Source organism: Lampris incognitus, chromosome 19 (assembly GCF_029633865.1).
Source record: "Lampris incognitus isolate fLamInc1 chromosome 19, fLamInc1.hap2, whole genome shotgun sequence".
NCBI classification, from domain to species: domain Eukaryota; kingdom Metazoa; phylum Chordata; class Actinopteri; order Lampriformes; family Lampridae; genus Lampris; species Lampris incognitus.
Window position 1 is genome coordinate 30,361,752 of NC_079229.1, and position 25,635 is coordinate 30,387,386.

At 43.3% G+C, this 25,635-nt stretch overlaps 1 protein-coding gene across 3 annotated transcripts in view; it reads right to left on the minus strand.

The window, feature by feature from the left end:
* Positions 1-25,635, minus strand: part of LOC130129501 (cadherin-18) — a 94,279-nt gene that overhangs the window by 22,450 nt on the left and 46,194 nt on the right. For all 3 annotated transcript variants that reach the window (XM_056299048.1, XM_056299047.1, XM_056299049.1), the window contains 4 exons: positions 17,248-17,415; positions 16,021-16,208; positions 15,235-15,488; positions 9,964-10,100 (listed from right to left, as the gene is read on the minus strand). In XM_056299048.1, the coding sequence (XP_056155023.1) occupies positions 9,964-10,100; positions 15,235-15,488; positions 16,021-16,208; positions 17,248-17,415 (747 nt within the window). The remainder of the gene's footprint in view (positions 1-9,963; positions 10,101-15,234; positions 15,489-16,020; positions 16,209-17,247; positions 17,416-25,635) is intronic.

The following is a 25,635-nucleotide window of genomic DNA, read 5'->3' on the forward strand; positions in this document are numbered from 1 at the left end:
CTAAAAGCATAGTATTAACCATCCATTATCCAAACCGCTTATCCTGCTCTCGGGATCACGGGGATGCTGGAGCCTATCCCAGCACTCATTGGGCGGCAGGCGGGGAGACACCCTGGACAGGTGAGATTTAAACCAGCGAAAACCGTAGTAATGTGTAAGTCCGTTAGGTAAAAAGTTCACAGCAGCCTCACCAACTGATACCGGGCATCATCGTATATATCCAGAGGACTTAGCCAAACATGTTAACACCGCTTGATGACGAATAGTTTCTCCATTTTATCTTCTTTCAGCTTTTTCCCTCTTTTTCAGGGGTCGCCACAGCACCAATGCTGGCAGTTGTTAATGCGGACCTCGACCGATCCGCTATGGTCTTGTCAATCCGCATATTGATATGGCAAAATTTTACATCAGATGTCCTTCCTGACACAACCACTAACCCTATGGATGGGGGACAGGTAAAGCACTGGATGCCATCCCAGTATTCATGGATTTGCGCCCGTGCCGGTCGCCATTAGTTTCTCCTTTTATAATTGCTTCAAAATAAGTAGACAGTGTCGTTGTGGTGTAGTTCTGTATAATAATTTAGCAACAACTAAGTCCTTAGTAATAACCAGTAGGAGCAGTGCCACCCGTTTCTGTTTAGTGTGGTAAATACTTAGGAAACCACTAGACTTTGTAGGGACTTACACTCACACAACTGGTGAAACCTGCCCCTGGTATCTAAACTAGGTCTCTTTGCTGTACCACCCCATTAGCCTCAGGGCCCGATCTCTGTCGTTGGTTCATATTCCTGGCTTTAATTCATTGGGTTTTATCCACCTGTGAATTAGCATTTAGGGACAGGTTTGACTACAAAAGCCTGTGCTGTCAAATAATTACTGCAGATAAAATTGTTTCCCCTGACATAAACATGCTGTAACTAACAAGAGAAGGACCATTACGTCAAAAGTGGGACAAACGCACACAATTAAAGCTGGCACATGGCTTTTATCTCCAGATATATTTCACAAGGCAGGCAATGAGGAGATCAGAGTTGCAGGAGCTAATCTAACACATTAAAGCACATCAGCTCAGTCTCCCAGCTGCAAACTTGCTTTTGTTTAATGGCACTTCACTTTTCTTGTCATCGTGAGAAATTGTTTGCACCTCTGCTATTGTATTAACAACTACAGGAGTGCAGATCCTTGCCAGGCATACGTATCTCCCTGGTTAAGATGCTAAACTGCAACCGCAGGCTGTAGAGGGGTAGCACCTTACCTCAGCAAGGGCCCTTTGGCTAAGGACGACGTCCCTACTGTTAGATCTGGTCCTCCTGCATGCCTGTATGGTACTTCCCATGGTGCCCAGTCCAGCCAACACATTGAGATAGGAGAAGGGAACTCTGAATTCAAATCCCCGGGCACAGTCTACCCAGGTGCGGCTGCGCAGTGTTCCTAGCTACACAGCTAGGATGGGTTAAACGCAGAGGGTGAATTTCATTGTATGTACAAATGACAAAGTGTATTCTATTCTCCGGTGTTTGAACTTGGCAACAAACCACCCCTTTTTTCACCTGCCGGGAGAAGGGAAATACATGCACACACGGACAGAAAAACCAGCGTTTTTCCTGCCATTATAAGAATTTTGCTAACACCCAAGTCAATTGAATGGGAAATACAGGGGAAAAAAAATCTAGCTAATAAAAACATTTTCCCTGTCAGTCTGTGGATGCGCAGCCTCCTAGGCGGACCCTTGCACGAATACGACCAAGTCGATTATGAAATGACAGATCAGGCTATCATAATTTCAACACCCTTATTAAAAGACTTGAAAGATGTTTAACCATTGCGGTTTTCATGATATAAAATGAATGAAGACGAATGGCTGCTCTACTGATTGACTTTCAGTCATTCTAAAGCAATAAAACAACAGGAAGTAAAGACTTCAAATGTGTTTAACTGTCGCTGTTTTCGTGATATACAATAAATGAAGGCAAATGCTGCTCTGCTGATTCACTTTCATTTATAACACAGCTGTGCCATGGGAAATTTCCAGCTCTGACTGTGATTAATCCTACTCTTGAAATTGTATTTTAGCAGCGGAGTTGACTCAGATCAGGCAGTGACAGAAAGCAGCGGCGATTCGACTCTTTTTACTGACTCGAGTATGTATGAATCACTCACTAAGTAGAGTTGAGTTTTTGAGTCACCGAGTCGGTCACCCAGAGCCTATACAGTATGCGTACCAGAGACTTCCGCCAGCACCGGCCGAGCCAGCTAACTTCTGATTTAACCCTCTTCCGCTAACTTGAATAGGATAATATAATCCCCCCCCCCTTCTCCCCAATTATACTTGGCCAATTACCCCACTCTTCCAAGCTGTCCCTGGTCATTGCTCCACCCCATCTGCTGATCCAGGGAGGGCTGCAGACTACCACATGCCTCCTCCGATACATGTGGAGTCACCAGCCGCTTCTTTTCACCTGACGGTGAGGAGTTTCACCAGGGGGACGTAGCGCGTGGGAGGATCACACTATTCCCTCTAGCCCCCCCCCCCCGAACAGGCGCCCCGACCGACCAGGACACACACCCACATCCGGCTTCCCACCTGTAGACACAGCCCATTGTGTCTGTAGGGACGCCCGACTAAGCCGGAGGGAACACGGGGATTCGACCCGGACGGGATAAAATAATTTTAATCATGCTGCTCTTCTAGACTTTCCAAAATGTTATCGGACCAAGTGGATCACATTCTGATAGAGAAACGAGTCATTTCATTGGGGTTGTGATGCTCAAAAAAATGTATCCACTGTTTTACAGCCGTTCCTTTTCCAGTGACTGTGTGAGGAGTGCAGCACACTGACAGTCTAGTGCATACACGCTAGAGTTTAAGTTCAGTAAAGGCAGCGGTTGCAAGTATTTAGTTGCCTTTGCGAGACGAACATGAAGTATATTGTGAACACTTTCTACGCCGTCACTCAGAGACGAGTGGAGCAGCAACAAACGAGACCAGCTGACCAACACACACAGCAGCGTTCTACTACTACCACCTTCGGCTGCTCCCGTTAGGGGGCGCCACAGCGGATCATCCGTTTCCATCTCTTCCCGTCCTCTGTCACGCCAGCCACCTGCATGTCCTTCCTCACCACATCCTAAGTGGTTGCTTTTCTCACAGGGCTACGTTAATACAGTAACATTTTTTTTGTGCTATTTTCCGCCTTTATTGGATAGTGATAGTAGAGAGAGGGGATGACAAGCAGCAAAGGGCCCGGGCTGGATTCGAACACAGGCCGCCCCTATACAGTAATTAAAAGAGTTGCACAATTGTGACACATTATCTCGCCTCACCGCGTCTTCACACTTTGCACCGGCTAGCTTAAGCGGCGAGTCGGTGAACGATCGTTCATGACTTGCGCATCACTAATGGCAAGAACAAACGTTTTTTGGAGGTTTTTCATCATACACTCATAAATGTGCACAAAGCAGTTTTTAGGCTGATGGGTCCAGTTGTTTGCGAGATTAGACACACACACACGTGCGCGACCCAACACATAATCCCCTCCTGGCAGCAATAATTATGATCCTAAACTCCCGGATAGACCTTAAGAGTTACGTGTGCTTATTTATCAGGCTTGCACATACCATTCTCCACTACAAGAGCCATAGCCACCTACGCTCCTTTGAATTACAGGCAGAATCCAATAAAATGAAACATACAAAGGGAAGGAGATGGATTTAGCTGAAGCATATTATGGCTTTGCTGCGGTGTGATACACTATTGATCCCCAAAGGAGAAACGTGTCTTTTCTTTTGCTCGCCATTACAGGGAGGTCAGAGCACAGGGTCGGCTACAAACCAGCTCCCACGTGTAGCTGGTTGGGATTCTCTGTCTCGCTCAAGGACACCTGCTTAATTCTATGCTACCATGCTACTTTTAGGAGAGAATCTTAACATAACATTGTCACACTGTATGACTGACAGATTTATCTATAGTAAATTACAGTGAACCGTCAGTCAATAACAGGCTGGAACATTTCCAACCAGTCAATGAATCAACCAATCCAAATTCAATTACATTTCTCAAATAAAAATTCAAGGTGAACTTGAAACCCCTGTTCCTGTCATTGTCAATGAGCGCTCAAGCTGATGAACTATTCTGGACCACTGCAGATATCTACCACTACTTTCGGCTGCTCCCATTAGAGGTCGCCACAGCGGATCATCTGTTCCTGTCCTCTGCATCTTCCTTTGTCACACAAGCCCACCTGCATGTCCTCTCTCACCACATCCGTAAACCTTCTCCCAATATACCCAGTATCTGTCCTCCACACATGGCCAAGCCATCTCAATCTTGCCTCTCTGGCTTTGTCTCCAAACCGAGCTGTCCCTCTAATATACTTGTTCCTAATCCTGTCCTCCTTCATGACTCCCAATGAAAATCTTTGCCACCTCCTGTCTTTTCTTCAGTGCCACTGTCTCCAAACCATATAACATGGCTGGTCTCTCAACCATCTTGTAAACCTTCCCTTTAACTCTTGCTGGTACCCTTCTGTCGCAAATCACTCTTCAACACCCTGCCTTCACTCTCTTCTTCACCTCTCTCCTGCACTCCCCGCTACTTTGGACAGTTGACAAGTATTTAAACTCATACGCCTTCATCACCTCAACTCCTTGTATCCTCACCATTCCGCTGTCCTCCCTCTCATTCACACACATGTATTCCGTCTTGCTCCTACTGACTTTAATTCCTCTTCTCTCCAGTGCATACTTCCACCACTCCTCAACCTGCAACCTACTCTCATTACAGATCACAATGTCATCCGCAAACAACAAAGGGCTCAGAGCCGATCCTTGATGTAATCCCACCTCCACCTTGAACCCATCCGTCACTCCTACTGCACACCTCACCACTATCACATTACCCTCATACATAACCTGCACCACTCTTACATACTTATTGCCACTCCCTACTTCCTCATACAATACCACACCTCCTCTCTCGGCACCCTGTCATATGCTTTCTCTAAATCCACAAAGATACAATGTAACTCCTTCTATACTTCTCCATCAACATTCTCAAAGCAAATATCACATCTGTGGTGCTCTTTCATGGCATGAAACCATACTGCTGCTCGCTAATCATCACCTCTCCACCTCTGTGGTTACTACAGCTCTGTGCATCACCCTTATTCTTGAAAATTGGTACCAGTATACTTCTTCTCCACTCCTCAGGCATCCTCTCACTTTCCAAGATTGTGTTAAACAATCTAGTTAAAAACTCCACTGCCATCTCTCCTAAACACCCCCATGCCTCCACAGGACCACTGCAGCTATAATAAACAGTAATTGACAAAGGTTGAACCTAAATGTTGTCACTCAGGAGATAATGAAACATTTTTGGAAATATTTGGGCAACATTACCGAATCAGTTTTTTCTAAGATGCTCTTGAGCAAGGTACCCCTCCCCCCCACAATAGTGGACATTAGTAGAGGAAGTTGGTTTTAATGGGCAGCTCCCAGGTGTGATTCTGAAGTGAGGCAGTGGTAAAAAATAGCATGCATACTCAGCAGAACCTTCCCTGCATAAATAAAGATTAAAAAACAAGTAGTTCCAAGATTCATGGAGAAAGAAAGATCCTGCAGGTGCATCTCAAAATTGCTTTCTTCCTTATTGAATATAAAAAGGGTGTTCAACTTTGATATTTACATATGTAAAAAACTCTTCCAGTCAGGGCTAGATATGCTGCTTCGTTCAATAACTAATAAATATGATATCCATAAAGCGGAAATATATATTTGATTCAAAAATTCTATCGTTTCTTTTTAACAGAATGTGGCATGGATTACAAAACTGGTTTTAATCTGACAGTCTTGAAAATACAAAATCTTTTTAGTTTAAAGGACAAACAAGAGAAGAAGGAAACGGCACGCAGAACCTCTGGGTAAATTGTAATGTACAGTGTTTTCCTTTCAACTTAAAAGAGGGGTTCGCAGAGCTCCTCAACTACAATAAATGAAAGTGCAATAAATACTTTGATTTGCACTTTTTAATTTAGAGTGCACTCTGTTGAGGGAAGAAAAAAAAGACAGATCTTATCATTCTTTCTTTCAAGAGTATTTGAGCATGCAACTTTATCTTTGAATACTAAGGAGAGGTGAGGTGATAAAGAGACATTAGCATGCAGCCCCTCTGTCAGCTGGCAGGGGATTTGCTTAATTGCGATTACAAATTAGCCAAGTTACCTGAAAGGAATTCTGGAAGTCAGTGGGGCCTACATTGATTTAATTCCTGCGTTGATTTAATTAATTCTAAACGTACAACTGGAAGTAAAGGACATTGAAACATTTGGGACTAATTTGATTTGAACGTTGATTATAATGAAAATGCACTCTAACCCATTCAAACCCATTTTAATCAATATGCAAATGACTGCTTCCGTCCTTGTTTTCTCCATGCTCCAATTGTTAATTTTTCTTTTAATAACTTGGAATTTGACTGCGTTTAAACATAATGGTTTTCATGTTAAAACTATTAACAATATCATTACACTAGTTTATGTCATATGCTTGAAAATGTAATTGTCACTATTGTTTCAGGGGATGTTTGTACTCTATTCACCCGTTGGGTCCTGTGCTATATGTCATTCCCTCCCTCTCAAGCCACTTTCATACAGATCTTTAGTTACTTATAGCAGGGAATGAAAATAAAGTTTAGAAAGATAACCTTCAACAACACAAGTATCTTTAGTGGACGGCAGGGTGAACTAGTTGTTAAATAGCTCATCCACTCAATCAATGGCAGGTTTCAACCCCATGACAGTCATTGTGTGTCAATCAACAATCTTGTGACCTCTCAAGTGTTCATAAGGAGGATATTGATTCGTCCTTGAATAATTCGTCTGTCAACTAAATGGCTAAGTGTGGTGTGGTATATATACTCTAGCTAAGCTGACAGTCTGCATGTTAGATTCATGCAGCAATCCAATTTTCTATGGATTCCTTTTTGGGCATTGATATTTAACAGCTTCAGTTTCATTTCACAGTTATGCCGCTTGAAGTTTGTGATTACCGCCCCCCCCCAAAAAAAGATGCCTTATCCTTTCGGGAAAAGAACAAAATGACAATGGCTCCAAAGCTTATAAATGTGAAACTGCACTGTATGTGTGTGTGTTTTTTTTTATTTAAGTCATCACATAATCACAGGTACAGAACTGGGATAGAATGTAACCTGAATTAGGATAAAATGTTATTGTGTATCCCTTCAGCATGGTTACGGCTCAGGGGTCAGCAAAGCAAAGCAGACTTTTCCATCTTCTTAGGAAAGTCATATTGTAAACAGATGCTGGTTTGAGACAGGCCTCTTAGTGGCTTGCAAAGCTTTTTTATCTGTTTATGGTGACTCATACTCACTCGTACAGCTTTATTAGGTGTCAAAGGTAAAACTGCCGTGAATGGACTGTTGTTGCCGGGACAACGTGGGTGAAGAGAGTTGCGCATTCATTCATCGACCTAATTGCCAAGAAAAAGTGGTGCAAATGCCAGATCTACTGATGTACCAAATTGTTCTGCACTGGAATACATACTGTACTCCACAACATCACTCCGCACACTGGATAACTAAATCAAACCACTACATTTCTCTTGGCGCCTCTAGGCAGAGCTCTTTAGAGAACACCGAAACAATTAGTAAGTCGTAAAAGGAAAGACTAATGGGTATGACGAAACCAAAAACAAGGGAATTGAACAATCATAATCGTCTCTCAGCCATTTTACTGTCCTCCAATATGGCAGTGCCTTTACCCTTTAGTCAGTTATAACTGATGGTTGGTCATGATACAAACTATATTAGCCGTGGCCCTGGGTTGACTATAACTAACTTGGCTAATTCTTGCGAAATCAGTCAAAAATTAAATTATACTTCTCTTGACCAGCTGAGTGTCAACAAGGCCCATGAGACATGGCATTTATCTGTCTGACCACATTCATTTTCTTTCAATCCCCCCTTTTTTTGGGGGGGGGGTGCAGTCAGCTCGATTGGTGTCACATCTTTGCCCGCATTGAACAGTTCCTTATTGATAAGTAGCACAGTTTAGCGAAACAGTGCCCAGAAAAGTCAACCGAACAGTATGGTTAGCAGTAGGGATTTCACATAATAGTCGACTACCGAAACCACTGTTCATAGATGTAGATTAATCATTCATCTGTGGCTTTAGCAATGCATCTACAGCAGATATGCAGCTGGGGGCGTTGTGGATCCAACATAACCTCAAGAAATGTGAATGCTTCTTGGCAACACTGTTTGGGACAAAAAGGACCAGATGAACTGAACATTAGGTTCAAGATAATTTAAGGCTTTTCAACAGCTGCTGTCAGTCACCACGACAACCACTAATGCACTCGGCTGAAAATCACCAGTTAAAGCATTTTTTTTTTTTACCTTAAAATAACAGTCTCAATCATTTTGATGGTACACTGAATTCGCTGTCCGGGGGGGGGGGTGCTCAACCCAAGTTACATAATGTAAAAATGGGCATTTGGGGAGGGAATGAAAGAGGCTCCATTCTCCCTATTAAAAGTAAGTGTACCATCTTTAATGTAAAAACGTTGCATAATGTTGTTTTAAGACAGTCATTGGTTAAACCAAAACACCTGCAAAAAAGCTGTCGCATTGTTACTGCAATAAAAGGTTCCAGCTCAGACGAGCTTGCTGGAGGTTTAGCCCAATCAGATTGCAGCTCACTTGTGAACAGCCTCTCAGAGCCCATCGAGGACTCTGCTATTTCATCTACCCCCAGGTTGGTCCCGCCTACATTAGTTAACCCTTTACTGGTTGTATTTGAGATATTTTTGATGAGAATTGATTTTGTTACTCAGTGAGAATTTTTTTTATCTCCCACGATTGATCGACTTCTCAACTACTGCTAAAATTGAGCAGTTGTGAAAGCCCTATCTAGCAGCAGGGGTACAGCTGTGATTTGAGCATTTAAGGGAAAAGGGTAAGTTGACTGATTGTTAGCACCCCTCACTGGGTTGTTTTAGTTTAAATCCTCTCATATAAATCAGGGCTCATAAACATCTTGGCTTTCCAAAATCCCATACTTCACCGTAGAGTCTGAAGGCTTTGGTCTTGGTCATGACATAAAAAATATCTTCCTCAAGCTCGGGTCCTCTACCAGAGGCCTGTGAGAGCTTGAGGGTTCTGGCGCAGTATCTTAGCTGTTCCTAGGACTGCACTCTTCTGGACAGAGACCTCAGATGTTGTTCCTGGAATCTGCTGGAGCCACTCTCCCAGTTTGAGAGTCACAGCCCCTAGTGCTCCTATTACCATGGGGACTACTGTGGATTTCACCTTCCACATCCGATCTAGTTCTTTCCTCAGCCCTTGGTATTTCTCTAGCTTCTCATGCTCTTTCTTCCTGACGTTACCATCGCTCGGGAATGCTACATCAATCACTACTGTTGCCCTCTGTTCCTTGTCGACCATCGCGGTGTCTCCCATTTGGACTTGCAGTCTGTATTCAGTATACATAGATGTTCCTGTACACTATTTCAGCCACTGGTTGATAGAGCTGTCACACAAGACTCTTAAGACCAGACAGACCTACCTAAGCACAGTCTGGATTGACTACAAGAAAGCGTACAATTCAATGCCCCACACATGGTTACAGGCACTTTACAAAGCAAACAGGACACTACTAGCCTTCATCAAGAACTCAATGCAGCAGTGGAAAACAACACTAGAGGCCAACTCCAAGAAATATACCCATAAGAGTCATACTAAGGAAGGCACTCAAAATTTCGACCAACTACAGACAAACGCCAGGCTACCTGTCCTCCTCCTTCTTCACATTCAGAAGTGTGACTATGTACATGTGCGTGTGCACACACACATATATGGCAGCTGTATTGAAATTCAGCCGCATAACAAACATTCCCCAGCACACTTGTAAACATTTGGTTTATGAAACACAAACTGGTTACCTACCAACCTCCGAAGCCATCACAGTGATGTTGTGCCAAGGCATCTCTTCTCTGTCCAGAGGCTGGGTAGTCCTCACAATGCCGCTGTCCTCATCGATATTGAAGTACCTCACTCCATCCTCTTTGCTGTCCATGAAATACCTATTCACAAAGAAAATGCAAGATCATATGCACCCACTCAGTTTTCAAAGTGACTGATGATGGAGAAACTAATGAGCAATTTACAAGGTGGCAGCCAAATCTCCAGGCTGCAGTATATGGTCATCAGTGTAACCAGGCTTACAATTACAGAGTTACATCACTGGGTAAACATAATTATGGACGGATGATACCTTCCTGGTCAAATGATGGGGTAACCTGACAATGACTGGGTTTATGGCCATAATCCAGTTTTAAATGGTGATGGGGGAAAAAAAACAGCCTACAAACAAAACTTGTCTGATCCAGTGAGGGGAGGTGAGGTGTATGCTGTGCATCCCAAGGATACACAACCAGGCTGCGAAATGATGAAACCTAGTACATGGCTTTGTAACTGTTAAACAGTCACTTGTTTCATAACTGAAAAGAAAGGCTTAACAATAGTACATAGATGTTGGTATGTTTATCAGACACATTTGACCAGTGAGTTGTTTTACATCACATGATTTGTATTCTGTTACACAGGCTATCATTTCAATGTAATCGCCTGTTTCTGCCATTGTTGTAAAGAGGGCAGGTCAGGAGCCAACTGCAAACAAAATGCCCAGTTGGAACAACATAAATGAAAGGATCTATTAGGGCATGGCAGCGTGGCTCCGCTAGTGGTTGGGAGGAAGGAAGAATCGAGAGTGACCCAGGTTGGTCAGTGAGGTGCCCCAGCATAAAATGTACAATTACACTAACAATCAGTCTGAGTTCCGACTCTGAGCACTGTTTTATTTTAAATTAACAATTGGCGGTAATGCAACTCTTTCGATGCTAAAAGACTCAGGAAAATCTTGTGATCCAATGTGACTTAAAAGCAAAACAAACAGAGTTGGATAGTCAGACACGGCTTGTGTGTTTGTATTGCTTTGCAGCAATAAAATAAATAAATGCATTATCAAACTGTTATTGTTTCTTGTTTTGCGTTCACTCTCATTGTGGGTTGCGGGTCTCTTCCTCTCACACAACAGGATTTCCAGTCGTGAAAATCGGACATATTTGATAGTGTTAGGGTAGCCCCAACTGGCTTGCTAGTAGATTGGGAGGCACACTACAGAGTATTCTGGGAAGGTAATCAGCTCCAAGCAGCCTCAAACCGGGACCCCTCCCTCCCCCACAGCCTTAAATTGGGCCAATTATTCTGTAGTGTGTACCCAGCCTAAGAGTAAACAGAGACACCTGTGGACTTTTTAATGCACTGAAAGAAACAGTTTATGGAACTTTTGCTTCAACCCCCCAAAAAAGGAGAATTGTTATAGACTTTGGGCTCTGCAAGACAAAGCAAGTGAACCCATGTCTTATTTTTGTTACATAAAATCACACATGGAGCAACTCCTCTGTTATAGTCCATGTTGTACCAGGCCCCAGACAGCATTTTAAAGTGAACAGTTAAAGGTCTCGTCTATCCAGCCCACATTGACTAAGGCCGAGGCTTGTACAAAGTCAAGACTTCAGATTGTTCAGATCAACACAAGGGGAACATTTTCCCCTGACTGGTCAAAAAACGGAAAACTCATCCAAACTGTTTGTGACACGCCTTGTGTCTTGCTGGAGTAATGGGTAGCAAGAATACCGAATCCATACCTGCTCACTTACTATTAGATAAGTGATGAGCTCACGATTCAGTTCACAATACCACTTTAAACCCCCGTAACCATCTTGCCAAAACTGCAGCTACCTATTTTCCCACAAGATGTACTTTGCAGTTATTACCTCCTCTGACGGGGGCACTAACTGAGAAGTATAGATGTAGGATGTTAGTGGAGGGGGGGGTGGGCACTGCTCATTTGCTACCTTACATATTCATGTATTAGCAGAGCTATTTTCTGAAATATGCCGGTGAATTCTCAAAAGGTAATAAGTACAGAAAGGGACTTTTATTGTTGTTGCATATACATCTGCAGGATTACAGTTTTTATCTGTTGTTTTTCTGCATAATTTACATCTAGATGTGTGGGGGGGGGGTCTTTACATTGCACATGTAAAGTTTCACAGATAACACCATCTTCATGAGTGAAGAAGCAGTGAAGCCTTGATTAGGGATGAACATAGTTTTTTTTTTTTTTGCCTTTTTACATCTTTCCTCTAACACTCTATAAAAACACCGCTAGTGCTTTTGAAATGTACTTAAAGCCTTGTTACAAACCCTCTGAAAATACACATTTCTAAGTCAAAAGCAATTATATTGAATATTTTATAGTGACAAAAATAAAATGTTCGGCTTGCAGTGTTTAGACCTCCATAATGGCTTTCTTGCCCAATTTTCATTTAACCAGCAGAAAAAAGGTCGGTGGAAGAAGAAATTGAAATGGCTTCTGCCGCTGCTCTCATGAGTGAGAGCATGAAATGAACACTGACTGTGTATTTCCTAATTTATCTTTTTAATGACCTATTTACACCTTTTAAGCCAACATTCATTTTCCTGAGCAATGGAAGTTGACAAGTTCCAATTGGCATGGAAAATAAGAGATGGGAACGGGACTTTAATTCCGGGATTTCTTTCATTCAATATAATGACTTGTTCCTTTGCATTGCTCACTTACAAGTGTCGTGGGCAGTCTCTGCATAAATACTGTCGCTGTTTATTAAACGCTCCCATGGGAGCATAAAGGTGATTTAATGGGGAATGTGATGGTGGAGTTATTATTTAAATGTCTGCCATTATAAACGAGTGGGTTGTTAAGAGCTTATAAGTCTATGACTCATTCACTATTTACAGCTTATTATATCGCGCAAACTTTTGTTTGGATATTTTGACAAGGACTAAAATAAGAGTCTACACATTCACATGTAAGAGGATTTTCGGTGTGTTTACACTCAAGAGCTGCTTTATATTACCGTGGCTCAGGGAGCTAGTTAGCCAAATAGCTCTCAGGTAATTGAAAATCAGAATTCCATCCATCCATTATCCAAACTGCTTATCCTGCTCTCGGGGTCGCGGGATGCTGGAGCCTATCCCAGCAGTCACTGGGCAGTGAAAATCAGAATTCAAATTGCAAATTTTTGTGAAAAAAACAAAAAACAAACATACAGTATACATCTTTGGTTCACAACCATTGCACTAGATCAGTGGTTCTCAGCCTTTTTGGGCCATCACCCTTAGTGGCGCCCCCTCCCCCCATCAATTAAAATATAGGCTTATTGTCTTCCTTGAATATTAATGTTGATAATTATTATTCTGTTATATCACTAAAAAAACTTGTCATTAAATTCCAAAAAACAGATTTGATTTAACTGGACAGTTGGAATATCAGATTTATGAGTGTTGAACAAATGCAACAGTTAGAAATTTGACATTCAAACTTTAACCAGATCTTATTTTTGATCACAAACAGCAGCCAATCAGAAAAGCGGTAATTTTGCACCGGTGCCAAACAAGAATTCCTGTTAATTGTTCCAAGGAAAAAGTCTGAAACTACAGGGGAAAAAAAAGCAGAGGGATATGTAGGCTATCCTATATTATAGGTGTATTTATCTTAACATTCTAAAGAAATAAGCTAAATTGATGCTGCTTCCGTCAAAGACGTGAGGCTCTTAGGAGACGTATATTAATTAGCCTAACGTCCATGAGATGTGAGGGTTTCTTGGCCTCATTTGAAAACAATTTTTCACACAATAAACACATGGGCAGTTGCGCATTGGTGGGAGAAGGTACTTAAATAGCCATAGCTAAGGTATTCAATAGAATACTGGTGGCATTTATTTTCCTTGTTCTGCACCATTTTGCTGGTATTTTGCCACGATATAAATGCCCCCCGACGTTCTCTGGATGCACTACCCGTTGAGAAACGTCGCACTAGAATGATGATTAAAATGCAGACCTTGGGTATTGACACCCTTGCATAACGCCAAGTCATTTGAATGTGTCAATTTCAGACAAATATTTGAAAAGTCACTTCAAAAGATGCCTTTATCTCACTGAGCGTATGGGCAGAGTCAACTGACACAAACATGATCAAAGGCAACCAATCGCTGCTTGGCGCCGTTGTGTGACGCCAACACAACAACCAGTCAGGTGCTTCTTTAAGTGTTTATTGTTTCCTCTGGGTTCAAATAGATGTCACTGAATCAGTTCCCACTGTCCTTCACTTTACCCGGTGAACATTGGGAGTGATGTACCGCGGGAATGGACAAGGAGGAGGGAGTCCATAAGGAGAACAGTGGGACTCTTTTATATGGAGATTTCCTTCTTGTTTACTGTGATCTTAAAAGTCTTATCATTCCACACAATTAAAGATTCACTTTCACCTGCAACCTTCTTCCACTGTTGGACTGCAGGTTGAAGGGATGTAGATATGACGACGATAAGTCTGCTCACCGTTGCAAACTATAAATCATGAAGCCGAAATGCACTGCAGCACCAGAAGATTACAACCCAGTGCTTCATCTCATAAGGAATTTCCAGATAGGGGGAATTAAACATGCTACAAGTTGTGTAGAGTTATGCGATGAAGGCGATGTCATGAAGCAAGATATTCGTGCAATGCAAAACAAAGGATTCATCTGCTGCCTAAGGCTAACGTCAATGGCTTTTCAACAGCACACAAGCAGGTGGTAGCTGACCATATGCAGAGGAATGTGCTATGCAGCTCTGTTGCCTGAGGTTACTTAGTGGCTTCTTATACAAAAGGAACAGGTACATGTCCTATATATATTATATGGGAGTCCGTTATAGACTGGGGTCAGTCTAACCATTCCACCGAAGGCCTTTACACATATTTCAGTAGGTCCTTCAGTAGGACAGGCGACGGAGCCCTGCAACAGGCTATTTGCAAACTGGAATCTGAATGTGTTTCATTTCATGTTTTCAAGCCAGACATCTGACAAGGTGGGTTGCTGATTGGGGGATTAAGAAAAACATGACACTATAAAATCAATATACTGTAGACCTCTGTTTAACAGTAAACCCCCATGCATTCAACATGACTGTTTTAGAAATGCAAAAAGACAGGGCTATAGCACATTATTTCCTATGCTGACACCCTTCAACTCATGAACTTTAGTTAAAGGCTGAACTGCAAGCAAGCCATATTCACACTCTGGCAGAGGAGAGAGGAATTGCTGAGCAGAAAGACGGGTGTTCATTTCTCACCTGACAGGACTGTTCCTGCTGTCGGGGTCCCGAGCAGTCACAGTTCCCACCTCGGTGCCGATCAGAGCGTTCTCGTAAACGTCCATGATGTAGTAATCCATAGTGAAGACCGGCGGCTCGTCCACGTCCCCCACTGTGATTTTAAGGGCGGCAGTGTCTTTGAAAGAACCCAGGTAGGAGTAACGGGGATCCACGTGCGTGTTCGTCCCCTCAATGTGGAGAGTGTATGTCTTCTTCCTCTCGTAGTTCAGGGGCTGTTCAGAAAGATCACCATTTTGGTGTAGACAGATAGCACTACGGTTCGTTTTGAACAACATTCTGTCTCTTAAATAAAATGCTTGCCTGTGCAAGTTTTATTATAAGTGCTGATCGTCTAACTAAAATAGACTGAAGTAAAACATTTTCATTTGGGGCTTTGTGATCTGACAATTATCGCAAAATAAGCTGTAGTGTTATTGCAGAGCTTACAAAAATATCTTGTCTGAGAGCGAGAATAATCACTTTACCTAAATGAAGTAAAACCAAACAAAGCAAACAGGTCTTGGTCAAGTAGGGAACGAAACATACAGCTGAAACTGTACCGTCAGCAAGAACCGAGAACAAAAACATAAATGATAAATACTCTGACTCAGGCTGGCCCAAATCATCACTGATTTTGATTTCAACACCGGACCCATTTAAGATACTGTGTTAAGGTCACACAAAGCCCGCTGTTTGACAAAAATTACTTAAACGAAACAAATAAGACCCTTTAAAACATCCCATCTGTTTACATCGTGAGTTTACCTTTTTGAGGCTAATGATCCCTTCTCTTGTGTCTTTGTCGGTGGATATGGAGAACATGTTGGCCCCTTCCGAGTTAATGATGCTGTACCTGATCTCTGCGTTGGCGCCAAGGTCGTCGTCATTGGCTTTGATTTTCCCCACCGGTTTCCCCACTTGAGCCGATTCAGGAACGTACAGCTGGTAATTTTCTGTGGAACAGCATTGATGTTCATAATTTCAGAAATTGAAATAAACAAATAAATAAATAAAAAGAGAAGTTGATTTGGGCTGCAGCTTTGTCTGATAGTTCTGACGGAAAAGCTTAGCCAGGCGTTTGGACTCAGTCACCTCTCTGTTCCCAAGGGAACGTGGTTAAAATATATTCTGCAACACTTCAGTTGACATTACATGCTAAAGTGGATTTAGTAGCACTGGAAAGGAAGGACTCTTTAAACTCCGGTGCAGAGTTTTTCAGAACCATGTTGATGGTTTGAACATAATTAAACACAATATAAATATAATCAAACAAACAAATGGGCACATCTTAACACAGCAGATCACTACACTTGATGAGATAACTTCACAGAAAAAGCATCCTAAATCAGCATTTCATAGCCTATTTATATTGAATATTAATACAGTGAAAAATATAGACGTTGCGAGACCCGGTTCTTCATCAGTTGTTATCTGACTTTGCCAACAGTGAATGTTTGAATTATCACACTGTATATAATCGTCAGGATTACATACAGATTTACTTTCTAAACCACTTCGGCTCATATCTCTTTAGAAAATGCCTGCATTGAATGAATAATACAAATCATTAAATCATGAATTAAAGCATGTGGAGCTTCTGACTGGCCTGCTATAGAAAACACCATGCCAACCTGAAAGCCTGACACATCTCGATGTGCTTTTCTCTGCATTCATGGAGGAGCAGGGTTATAGTGTACAGCGAGACATCCACCACTTTAAGTTTCTAACGTATTGTTATGAAGACATTCACAGCATCACATTACAGCAAGCTATATTTTGTTATCAAGGATAGCAGTCAAATCAAGCCCGTAGGTCGCTGATATGACATCCTCGGTGTGCATGTGTATATATATATATATATTAGAAGGGAAGCGGGCAGTCCATTCATGTCTTTTTTGCAACAGTCTGACAGTGGGAGACAAAGGTGAAAACGTAAATGGAGGGAGAAGAAAAATATATTCAGTAAATGTCAGCCTGTTTCATGGGACTTACTTTGGGGAAACTTGGGCGGGTTATCGTTGACATCACTCAGGGTGATGTTGATGGTGGTGGAGCCGGAGAGGCCTCCAACCTGGCCTGCCATGTCTTTGGCTTGGATGACGACAGCGTAGTGTTCTCTGGCCTCCCGGTCCATGTTGGCTAAGGCAGTCCTGATGATTCCTGCACCAGCAGAGGCAAATAAAGACGGTAAGATGACGGCTGCTCGGCAACGTCTTGTTGTCAAGACAAGAAGAATAAACATCAGGAATTATTCAATTCCAAAGCGCCCATTGATGCGTACTATTCCTTTAATCTATGTTTGATGACCTGTGTTCATTTACTGACAAGTGGTAAAAATACATTTCAAGCTACTGTATGTGGATCCAAATATGTGATGTAAGATAACAATTTTTGAATATATATAAAATCCACTAAGTAAATACTTTATGAGACAGTACAAGCCTGTTTCATGTCTCATATATATATATTATCTCACCCCCCCTTTTTCTCCCAAATTGTATCCGGCCAGTTACCCCACTCTTCCGAGCCGTCCTGGTCGCTGATCCGGTGAGGGCTGCAGACTACCACATGCCTCCTCCGATACATGTGGAGTCACCGGCCACTTCTTTTCACCTGGCAATGAGGAGTTTCACCAGGGGGACATAGCATGTGGGAGGATCATGCTATTCCCCCCAGTTCCCCCTCCCCCCTGACCAGGTGCCCCGACCGACCAGAGGAGGCGCTAGTGCAGCGACCAAGACACACACCCACATCTGGCTTCCCACCCACAGACATGGCCAATTGTGTCTGTAGGGACGCCCGACCAAGCCAGAGGTAACACGGGTTTGAACCAGCGATCCCCATGTTGGTAGGCAACGGAATAGACCACCACGCCACCTGGGCAACCCCCAAATTTCTGAAATATTAACACAATAAGAAGCCCGAAAAAACAATAAATTGGACACCCACCCACCCCACAAATAAAACAGTCAATGCAGGCACATTTCCCGATGAAGACACAAGTCATTACTCTCAGATGATTTTTTTTACAGTTTCTACTACAAAAAGATGAGTGAGGTGTACACTTAACAGTGACACTTTCCCAAAAGAAACCCTAACCTCATAAAACACCGCCACAAAAAAAAAAAAACCTCTTGATTCTCCCACTTTCTCACTGTCAAGGTTTCCTCACATTTCATTCTGTATCCAACCTTGGCGCGGTGCTGAATGCAACTTTCGGGGCACCCATTCAATCATGTTTATCACTACAATAACGCACAAAACACAGCCGTGAACTTTCACTGCATTGAGGTAGTGATATATGGCTGCTGCACATCTCGTCATCACTATGGAGCAACGTTACACAGCGACGTCCCTACACAGGAACTCCACCCTCCACACCCATAAACGCACGAATAAATAATGAATAACGTTTAAAAATGCAGTATGTACTTCCTGTCTTCATCATTTGATTTGGATATAGTATTTTAGCTGTGTGACTCTGTGTGTGATGTTTTTGTACATGTTTGTGTGTGGGTGTTTGTGGGGGGGGGTTGATTCCCCATCTCTGCAGCTGACCACATAATGGAGCCTGATTTAATATGTGCTCCCCATTACATCAGCCTTTTATTGTAAATCTCTCTTTTCCCCCAGAGGCAGGACCCCTCAGGCAGCCATTGAACTTGTGTTCTTGTGAACTTGTGAACCCAGTAATGCTGCACAACAGGCGAACGGGAACAGGGAGATCTGGGTACTGATGCAAAGCCGTTGATCAAAAAGGAGGGAATGGACTTTGTTGCTGTTCCCGCCTGTGTTTAGAAATCACAGTAGTCTGAAATGATATTAGAGAACGTAGCCTGACGTTTCCTCATACATCGCCGACATCACGCTGAGAAACGCTTTTCATTTTGAAGTGCAGTTTGTTCTGTGAGGGTTGTTTACTTAGTGATGACGCGGGAGCCATTTGTGAAGACAATGATTGACTGAACCACATTGCACCGATAACCCGTGTTTGTCTATTTTCTCTTTCTTGTAAAAGTGGAAAGAAAAAAACAACAACAACAACCAAGAACCTCATCATCATGAAGCCTGTTGAGTTGTATCTCACTGGGAAATTGCAGTGTTAATACGGAAAGTTCTGGATTATTAGTGCCTCGTGTCAACGCCCGCTCATCTGCCAGGATGGAGGACTTAATGAGAGTGGCAGTAGATGCACGTTAATTCATCTGATCCTGTCATGGCTGCAGTACCTTTCTCACCCGTTAGACCACTGTCGTAGGCCTAATTCTTGTTGGTGTAAATGCACAGCGAGAAGATTGGATGTGGATTTAGGTGATGATTAGAGAAAACAACATCCTAGACCCAAGTTTTTGCAGGTACACAGTCCATCCGACATAAATGCTACCCATACCAGTGTATTTTTTAACCTTTTTTTACTGTCATTAAAGGTACAGAGCAGTTGTGTTTTGAATGGCTGTGTAAAACGAGCTAATTCCGATTATTACTGATGCATTTTCACTTCTGTCAAGAATTTCCTGAGAAGTGAAATTATATCGACTTACTGCCCTGATTTTATCGAGTTTTCTTTAAAGGCTCAATTTTGTCAGCTAAAACAGTCTGTTGTTTTTTATTATGATTATTGTTGTCATTTTTCCCCTCCTCTCATAAAAAAAATGGCGGTATCTGTTACACAATAGACCATTTCCTCTTTCTTTCCTCGGGACTCGAGGGGCAGTGACTAATCCGTTTGCCTCAGGCTAAATAATCAGTAAAAGTGGGTCAAGGAACAAGGCAGCCGACATTATTAAGATCCAGGAGAGCTTCGGTGACGTGTCATCTGCAGGACTGGTTGAAGTCCCTCGATCTGCCTGTGATGCTGAGCTGATATGGCAGGAAAGCCACAACATACGGTGAAAGTGAATGTGGCATGTGAAGGAAAATTGGCACGAAGCAACAAGAGCCATCATTTACTCATTGTGTACTTGATTCTCTACGCCTGTTGGTCAGATCTTCTTTACAGAGGGTCTTGAGAACTTCCCAGAGAGGAGTAAGGAATGTTTGTAATGGGTGTTATCTTCTCTCCCATATACTCTGCTTAACTCACTGTCTTGTAATTCTATAGGGTCTGTAGGTAGACGATCCATATACCCTCGACGATCCGTATACCCCTAGGGTTAGGGTCTCAGTCCTACTGTGTCTTCACATTATTAATACCATTACATGATTATTATTAGTATTATAGTATTAATGTGCTATTGGCTACTACTATTACTACTTTGCCGCCAACATGACAGTTTAAACACAGGCAACAACTATTCAAAATAGGCTGGAAGGACCCTTTAACCGACTAACCAATAGAATTGCTTCGTAACGACTTCCGGGGTATATGGATCGTCTAGGCTATACCGATCGTCTACCTACAGGGTCCCCTAAGTGGCGATGACCAGATGTTTGGCTTTAGTTGACCAACGATCTGGTCTTTCTTTGTCTCAGGAAGGGAGAATGAATTAAGTTCACCCACTGCTTGTATTCTCCCATTGCACGCAACACAACTTGTCTTTTCTCATCACCAGAGCCTCGTGTAATTATTTCCGAGTCTTGAGTGTTTACAGGCAATTTCCGCAACAGGTGCACAGGGCCAGTATCCACAGCTGTTCTGGGCAGAGTGCACAGGAGACTTTTCAGTCAGAATATGAGCTCTGATCTGGAATGATCTCCGCAAGTAAATCATTATGAAAAAACAGCAAAGTCTAACTAAAATAAAAATAGAGCTTAATTTATGTCTAACACACAGTAGGGTTTGTCATACATGAAACTAAACTCACCCCTGGTATAATTCAGGTATATATAGCTTAGGAGACATTATGAATGATACTGGTTTAAGAAGCTTTCAGGATTTGAGGCGAACAGATTGTCATCTAACTCCTTTTTTCTACGTTTACGTTCTGCTATACGGGCTGCAAATGTTTTGAGTGACAGGCAACCTATTACTCATCCAATAACGGATTAAATTAACTCTCAGGATTAACTGAAGGACATGTCTAATTTACAAGGCTTTGTTAGAACATACACAGACTCCATTGGCGATCATAACAAAATAGAAGAAAGACGACTCTGAATCATCTATAGACGGGGCCAAGGTCTGGAGGAACGCCTCTCGTTCGTCACAAAATCCAAATCATAAACTAACAAAGCTAACCTTCTCACATTAACCTTATTTAACACCAAAGTGGTGTTTTACGACGAATATAACTACTTCTCTAAAATGTACCCTATGCGATTTGAATCAAGTGGGGTCATGTTTTACATGTACCATGTGGGAGTGTCCATCAGTTAGAAGTTTCTGGTAGCAAACAACAAAACCTCTCTCTCAAACACTTGGCTTAGACATCGGCCGCCCTCCAGAATGTCTTGAATGATGACTCAGGATTTTAACTGTACTCCAGAACAGCTGTGGATATCAGCATGCGCTGTTGCTAAAAAGATGCTGGCGGTTGGGGGGAAACCACGGCACACTCTTTCCATTCATCAGTGGCCTCACTCCTTAATGGAGATTTTATCTGTGGCGCTCTCTGTTGCCAGGATGAACGGGGCAGGCCAGGTTATGCTCAAGGCTAGAAAGGAGGCACTTGGTGCAGCTAGAATAATATTAACTTTTATTCTTATCTTGTTTCCTTATTTACTTTGCAACACACTGTGAGGAAATATCCTGCATGTGTGGTGGGGTTTAGACAAAGACCCATGGGGACGGGGTAGGTCAGGGTTAAGGAGCGAGCAAAGGTACGCGTTACCTCCGGCTTGGTCGGGCGTCCCTACACACAACTGGCCGTGTCTGCGGGTGTGTGTCCTGGTCGCTGCACTAGCGCCTCCTCTGGGGGGGGGATGATAGCGTGATCCTCCCACACGTTATGTCCCCCTGGTGAAACTCCTCAATGTCAGGTGAAAAGAAGCAGCTGGCCACATGTATTGGAGAAGGCATGTGGTAGTCTGCAGCCCTCCCCGGAACGGCGGGGGGGGGGGGGGTGGAGCAGCGACCGGGACGGCTCAGAAGAGGGGGGTAATTGGCCAGGTACAATTGGGGAGAAAAACAGGGAAAAATCCCCCCCCCCCTCCCCAAAAAGGTGCAGGTGTATGTTTTCTGTAATTTTCCTGTATCTTACCGTCTTGGTCATCATGGCATGGTTGTATTGCGACCAAAACGTTAAATTATGAAGTTATTAAGAGGGAAAAAAGTATACATTTTGTTTGTTTTATTTATTTACCGATCTATCAATGCACTGCTATACCTATATGTTACTTGTTGACGTACACCTGCAAATCTTGTGGAAATTAAAATCAATAAAACATTGGTCAGAAAAACAACGGTAGCTCTGGACTGAACCTCCCGTCACAGGAGTCACTCAGCCTACACCAGGCAGTCTCAGCATGTTAGCCTTTTTAAAAATGTAAGGTAAGGAAGTGCAAGTGCACTTTTCACTCCAGCTCCCAAAGCAGAGGTGGCAAAACCATGTATTTGCTCCACCCATGTACCGAACCAGTGGATTCTCATCGGCACCACGCTTCAGTTGGGGAAACTAATGAAATCAGCTGATCACATGGGTGGATCAAATGAACAGTTAAGACTTTTACTTTCTGGGGGCATCCAGGGGGCATGGCGGTTGATCCCGTTGCCTACCAACACGGGGATCGCCAGTTCAAATCCCCGTGTTACCTCCGTCTTGGGTTGGTCGTCCCTACAGACACAATTGGCCGTGTCTGCGGGCGGAAAGCCGGATGTGGGTACGTGTCCTGGTCACTGCACGGGCGCCTGTTCGGGGGGGGCACAATAGTGTGATCCTCCCACGCACTACGTCCCCCTGGCAAAACTGTCAGGTGAAAAGAAGCGGCTGGCGACTCCACATGTATCGGCAGAGGCATGTGGTAGTCTGCAGCCCTCCCCGGATCAGCAGAGGGGGTGGAGCAGCGACCGGGACGGCTCGGAAGAGTGGGGTAATTGGCCGGATACAATTGGGGAGAGAAAAAAAAAAGGGGGGGGGGAGACTTTTACTTTCTGGACATGGTTTTGCCACCTCTGCCCCCCTAAGTGGTATGAATCAAACCGCACCGTTGAATTTCCTGTGTCCATATGTCTGTCATGTTTGGTATCCCGTGGACAAAGCTGGTTTCAGCAGACTCTTCATGAAAGCCGAACCGATATGCTGACACTGCTGTCATCAACTTTTTTTTTTTAATTCCTGGTGTTAATGAACTTAACTGAAACACTGCTTGTCACATGTTTTAGCATATCAGCATTTAAAATGAATAAATACAACATGATGTGTACTAGACCAACAAATTCTGCAGTTACTTGACAGCAAAGTGGAAACCTAGGGCGGAGAGAGAGGGAATGATGCAACACAAGGGTCATGGCCAGGAATCAAAGCCGTGGTACCACATACTACGCTCAGGCCTGGATCTACATGGTAACTACCGTACTAAGCCACAGGGATGCCCCCAAGACCCATTCTAATGTATGTGTGTTTTAAGAACCACCTCCTCCTCTGAACGAGTCTACAGGATGCGGGGCGGTAGGCTACATATATTGGCTCTGCTGATGAGTGAATAATCCCCGTTTGGGTAAGTCATCATAAGTCCAAAGAAAATGGGAAGAAATACACGGAGGGTCGCACTCATTTCTGTGTAGTCACACGACACAAAAAAGGGCTTTGTGTCCTAATAACCAGCCTTCTCAATCTCAGTCTAATTGGGCATTCAATTCATAAGTCATTGAAACATGTTCTTAAGAGGGCGCTCTGTATTTTTCCTGAATACAAAAATCGGTGTGTGCACCTTTTTATATATATATATATATATATACACCCCCCCCTTTTTTTTCTCCCCAATTGTACCTGGCCAATTACCCCACTCTCTGAGCTGCCCCGGTCGCTGCTCCACCCCCTCTGCCAATCTGGGTAGGGCTGCAGACTACCACATGCCTCCTCCGATACATGTGGAGTTACCAGCCGCTGAGGAGTTTCGCCAGGGGGACGTAGTTTGTGGGAGGATCATGCTATTCCCCAAGCAGGTGCCCCGACCGACCAGAGGAGGCGCTAGTGCAGTGACCAGGACACATACCCACATCCGGCTTCCCACCCGCAGACACAACGAATAGTGTCTGTTGGGATGCCCAACCAAGCCGGAGTTAACACAGGGATTCGAACCAGCGATCCCCGTGTTGGTAGGCAACGGAATAGACTGCTACGCTACCCGGATTTCGCTGATTGACTGTTTTGCGCTGCATGCTTTGATTCTCTAAAATAGGTTCCCTAGTTCAGCTGTTGGGTTGTGATGCCCCCCCCCCCAACACACACACACACCTACACACGACTCGTCCTTTGTTCAAGGTGATGACTCAACCCACAACCCCCCAGTCAGTTTACTTCAGGGTATACACTGCAAAAAAATGCCCATCTTAACAAATATCTCAGTCTGGCACTGAGCCTGAAAACATTTATTGTCAAAAGGATTAAAGATTCTGCCAATGGAGTGAGATATGATCGTATTCTGATGAACGGCTTGTTTGCAAGGTTGCCTTGAAACGAGTCAAAACACCTTTATCGGTGGAGTGGTGTGCATTGTTTTAAGATGATGTCACTCGTTTCCAGCAGATTCTGGGAGAAGGTGAAACCACATTGAAAACATGAATTATCCTGCACCACTGTCAAATAATATCTCTTGCTTAACGGCGAACAAGAAACAACTTCTTATTTTTTATAGTTAATCGGTAGGGATGCTGTCATGACTTTGGAGAGGCGACCCCTCTCCTCCAGCCTCTCATTCAGAATGGGCTAGTCCAGTGCAAGAGCAAGCAAGGGAAATATGCCAGCATAGTATCAGCCAGATTCAGCCGGGACATGTAAAATGTATTTGGATCACTCATGTAAGAATAAACCAGCCCACTCGCTTGGTGTGTAGTAAGACGGAAAGGTAAGCGGTGCTTTAAAAAATAATGATTGGGGGGAGTTCATAAATTCCCTTCACCCATATGGAAGTCAGACTGCAGAGAGCTACAAAGCAGCATCCTCGATAGGGACAGGGACGCAGCATCCTTCCCAAGGAGTCGGAATTAATGGGGAGGGCTTTCCCAAGTTTGGATGGGTTACAGGGGCTCGAGTCCAGGTCCTTCTGTTGAAGAATCATCTCTTGTCTTACGACACCCTGCTGCCCTCATTACGGCTCATTACCCATCGTAATGCATTGTGCCTATTTTTACTGAATCATGCCGCAGCCTTGGACTGAAACTCTGCCATATTTTTAATGGCAGTTTATTGTCATTATATTGTTATGACTTTTGGGAGATATTTTCTGTCACAATGGAAAACAGCAGAACAAATGTGTGCTTTCATTTAGCGACACTAAAAA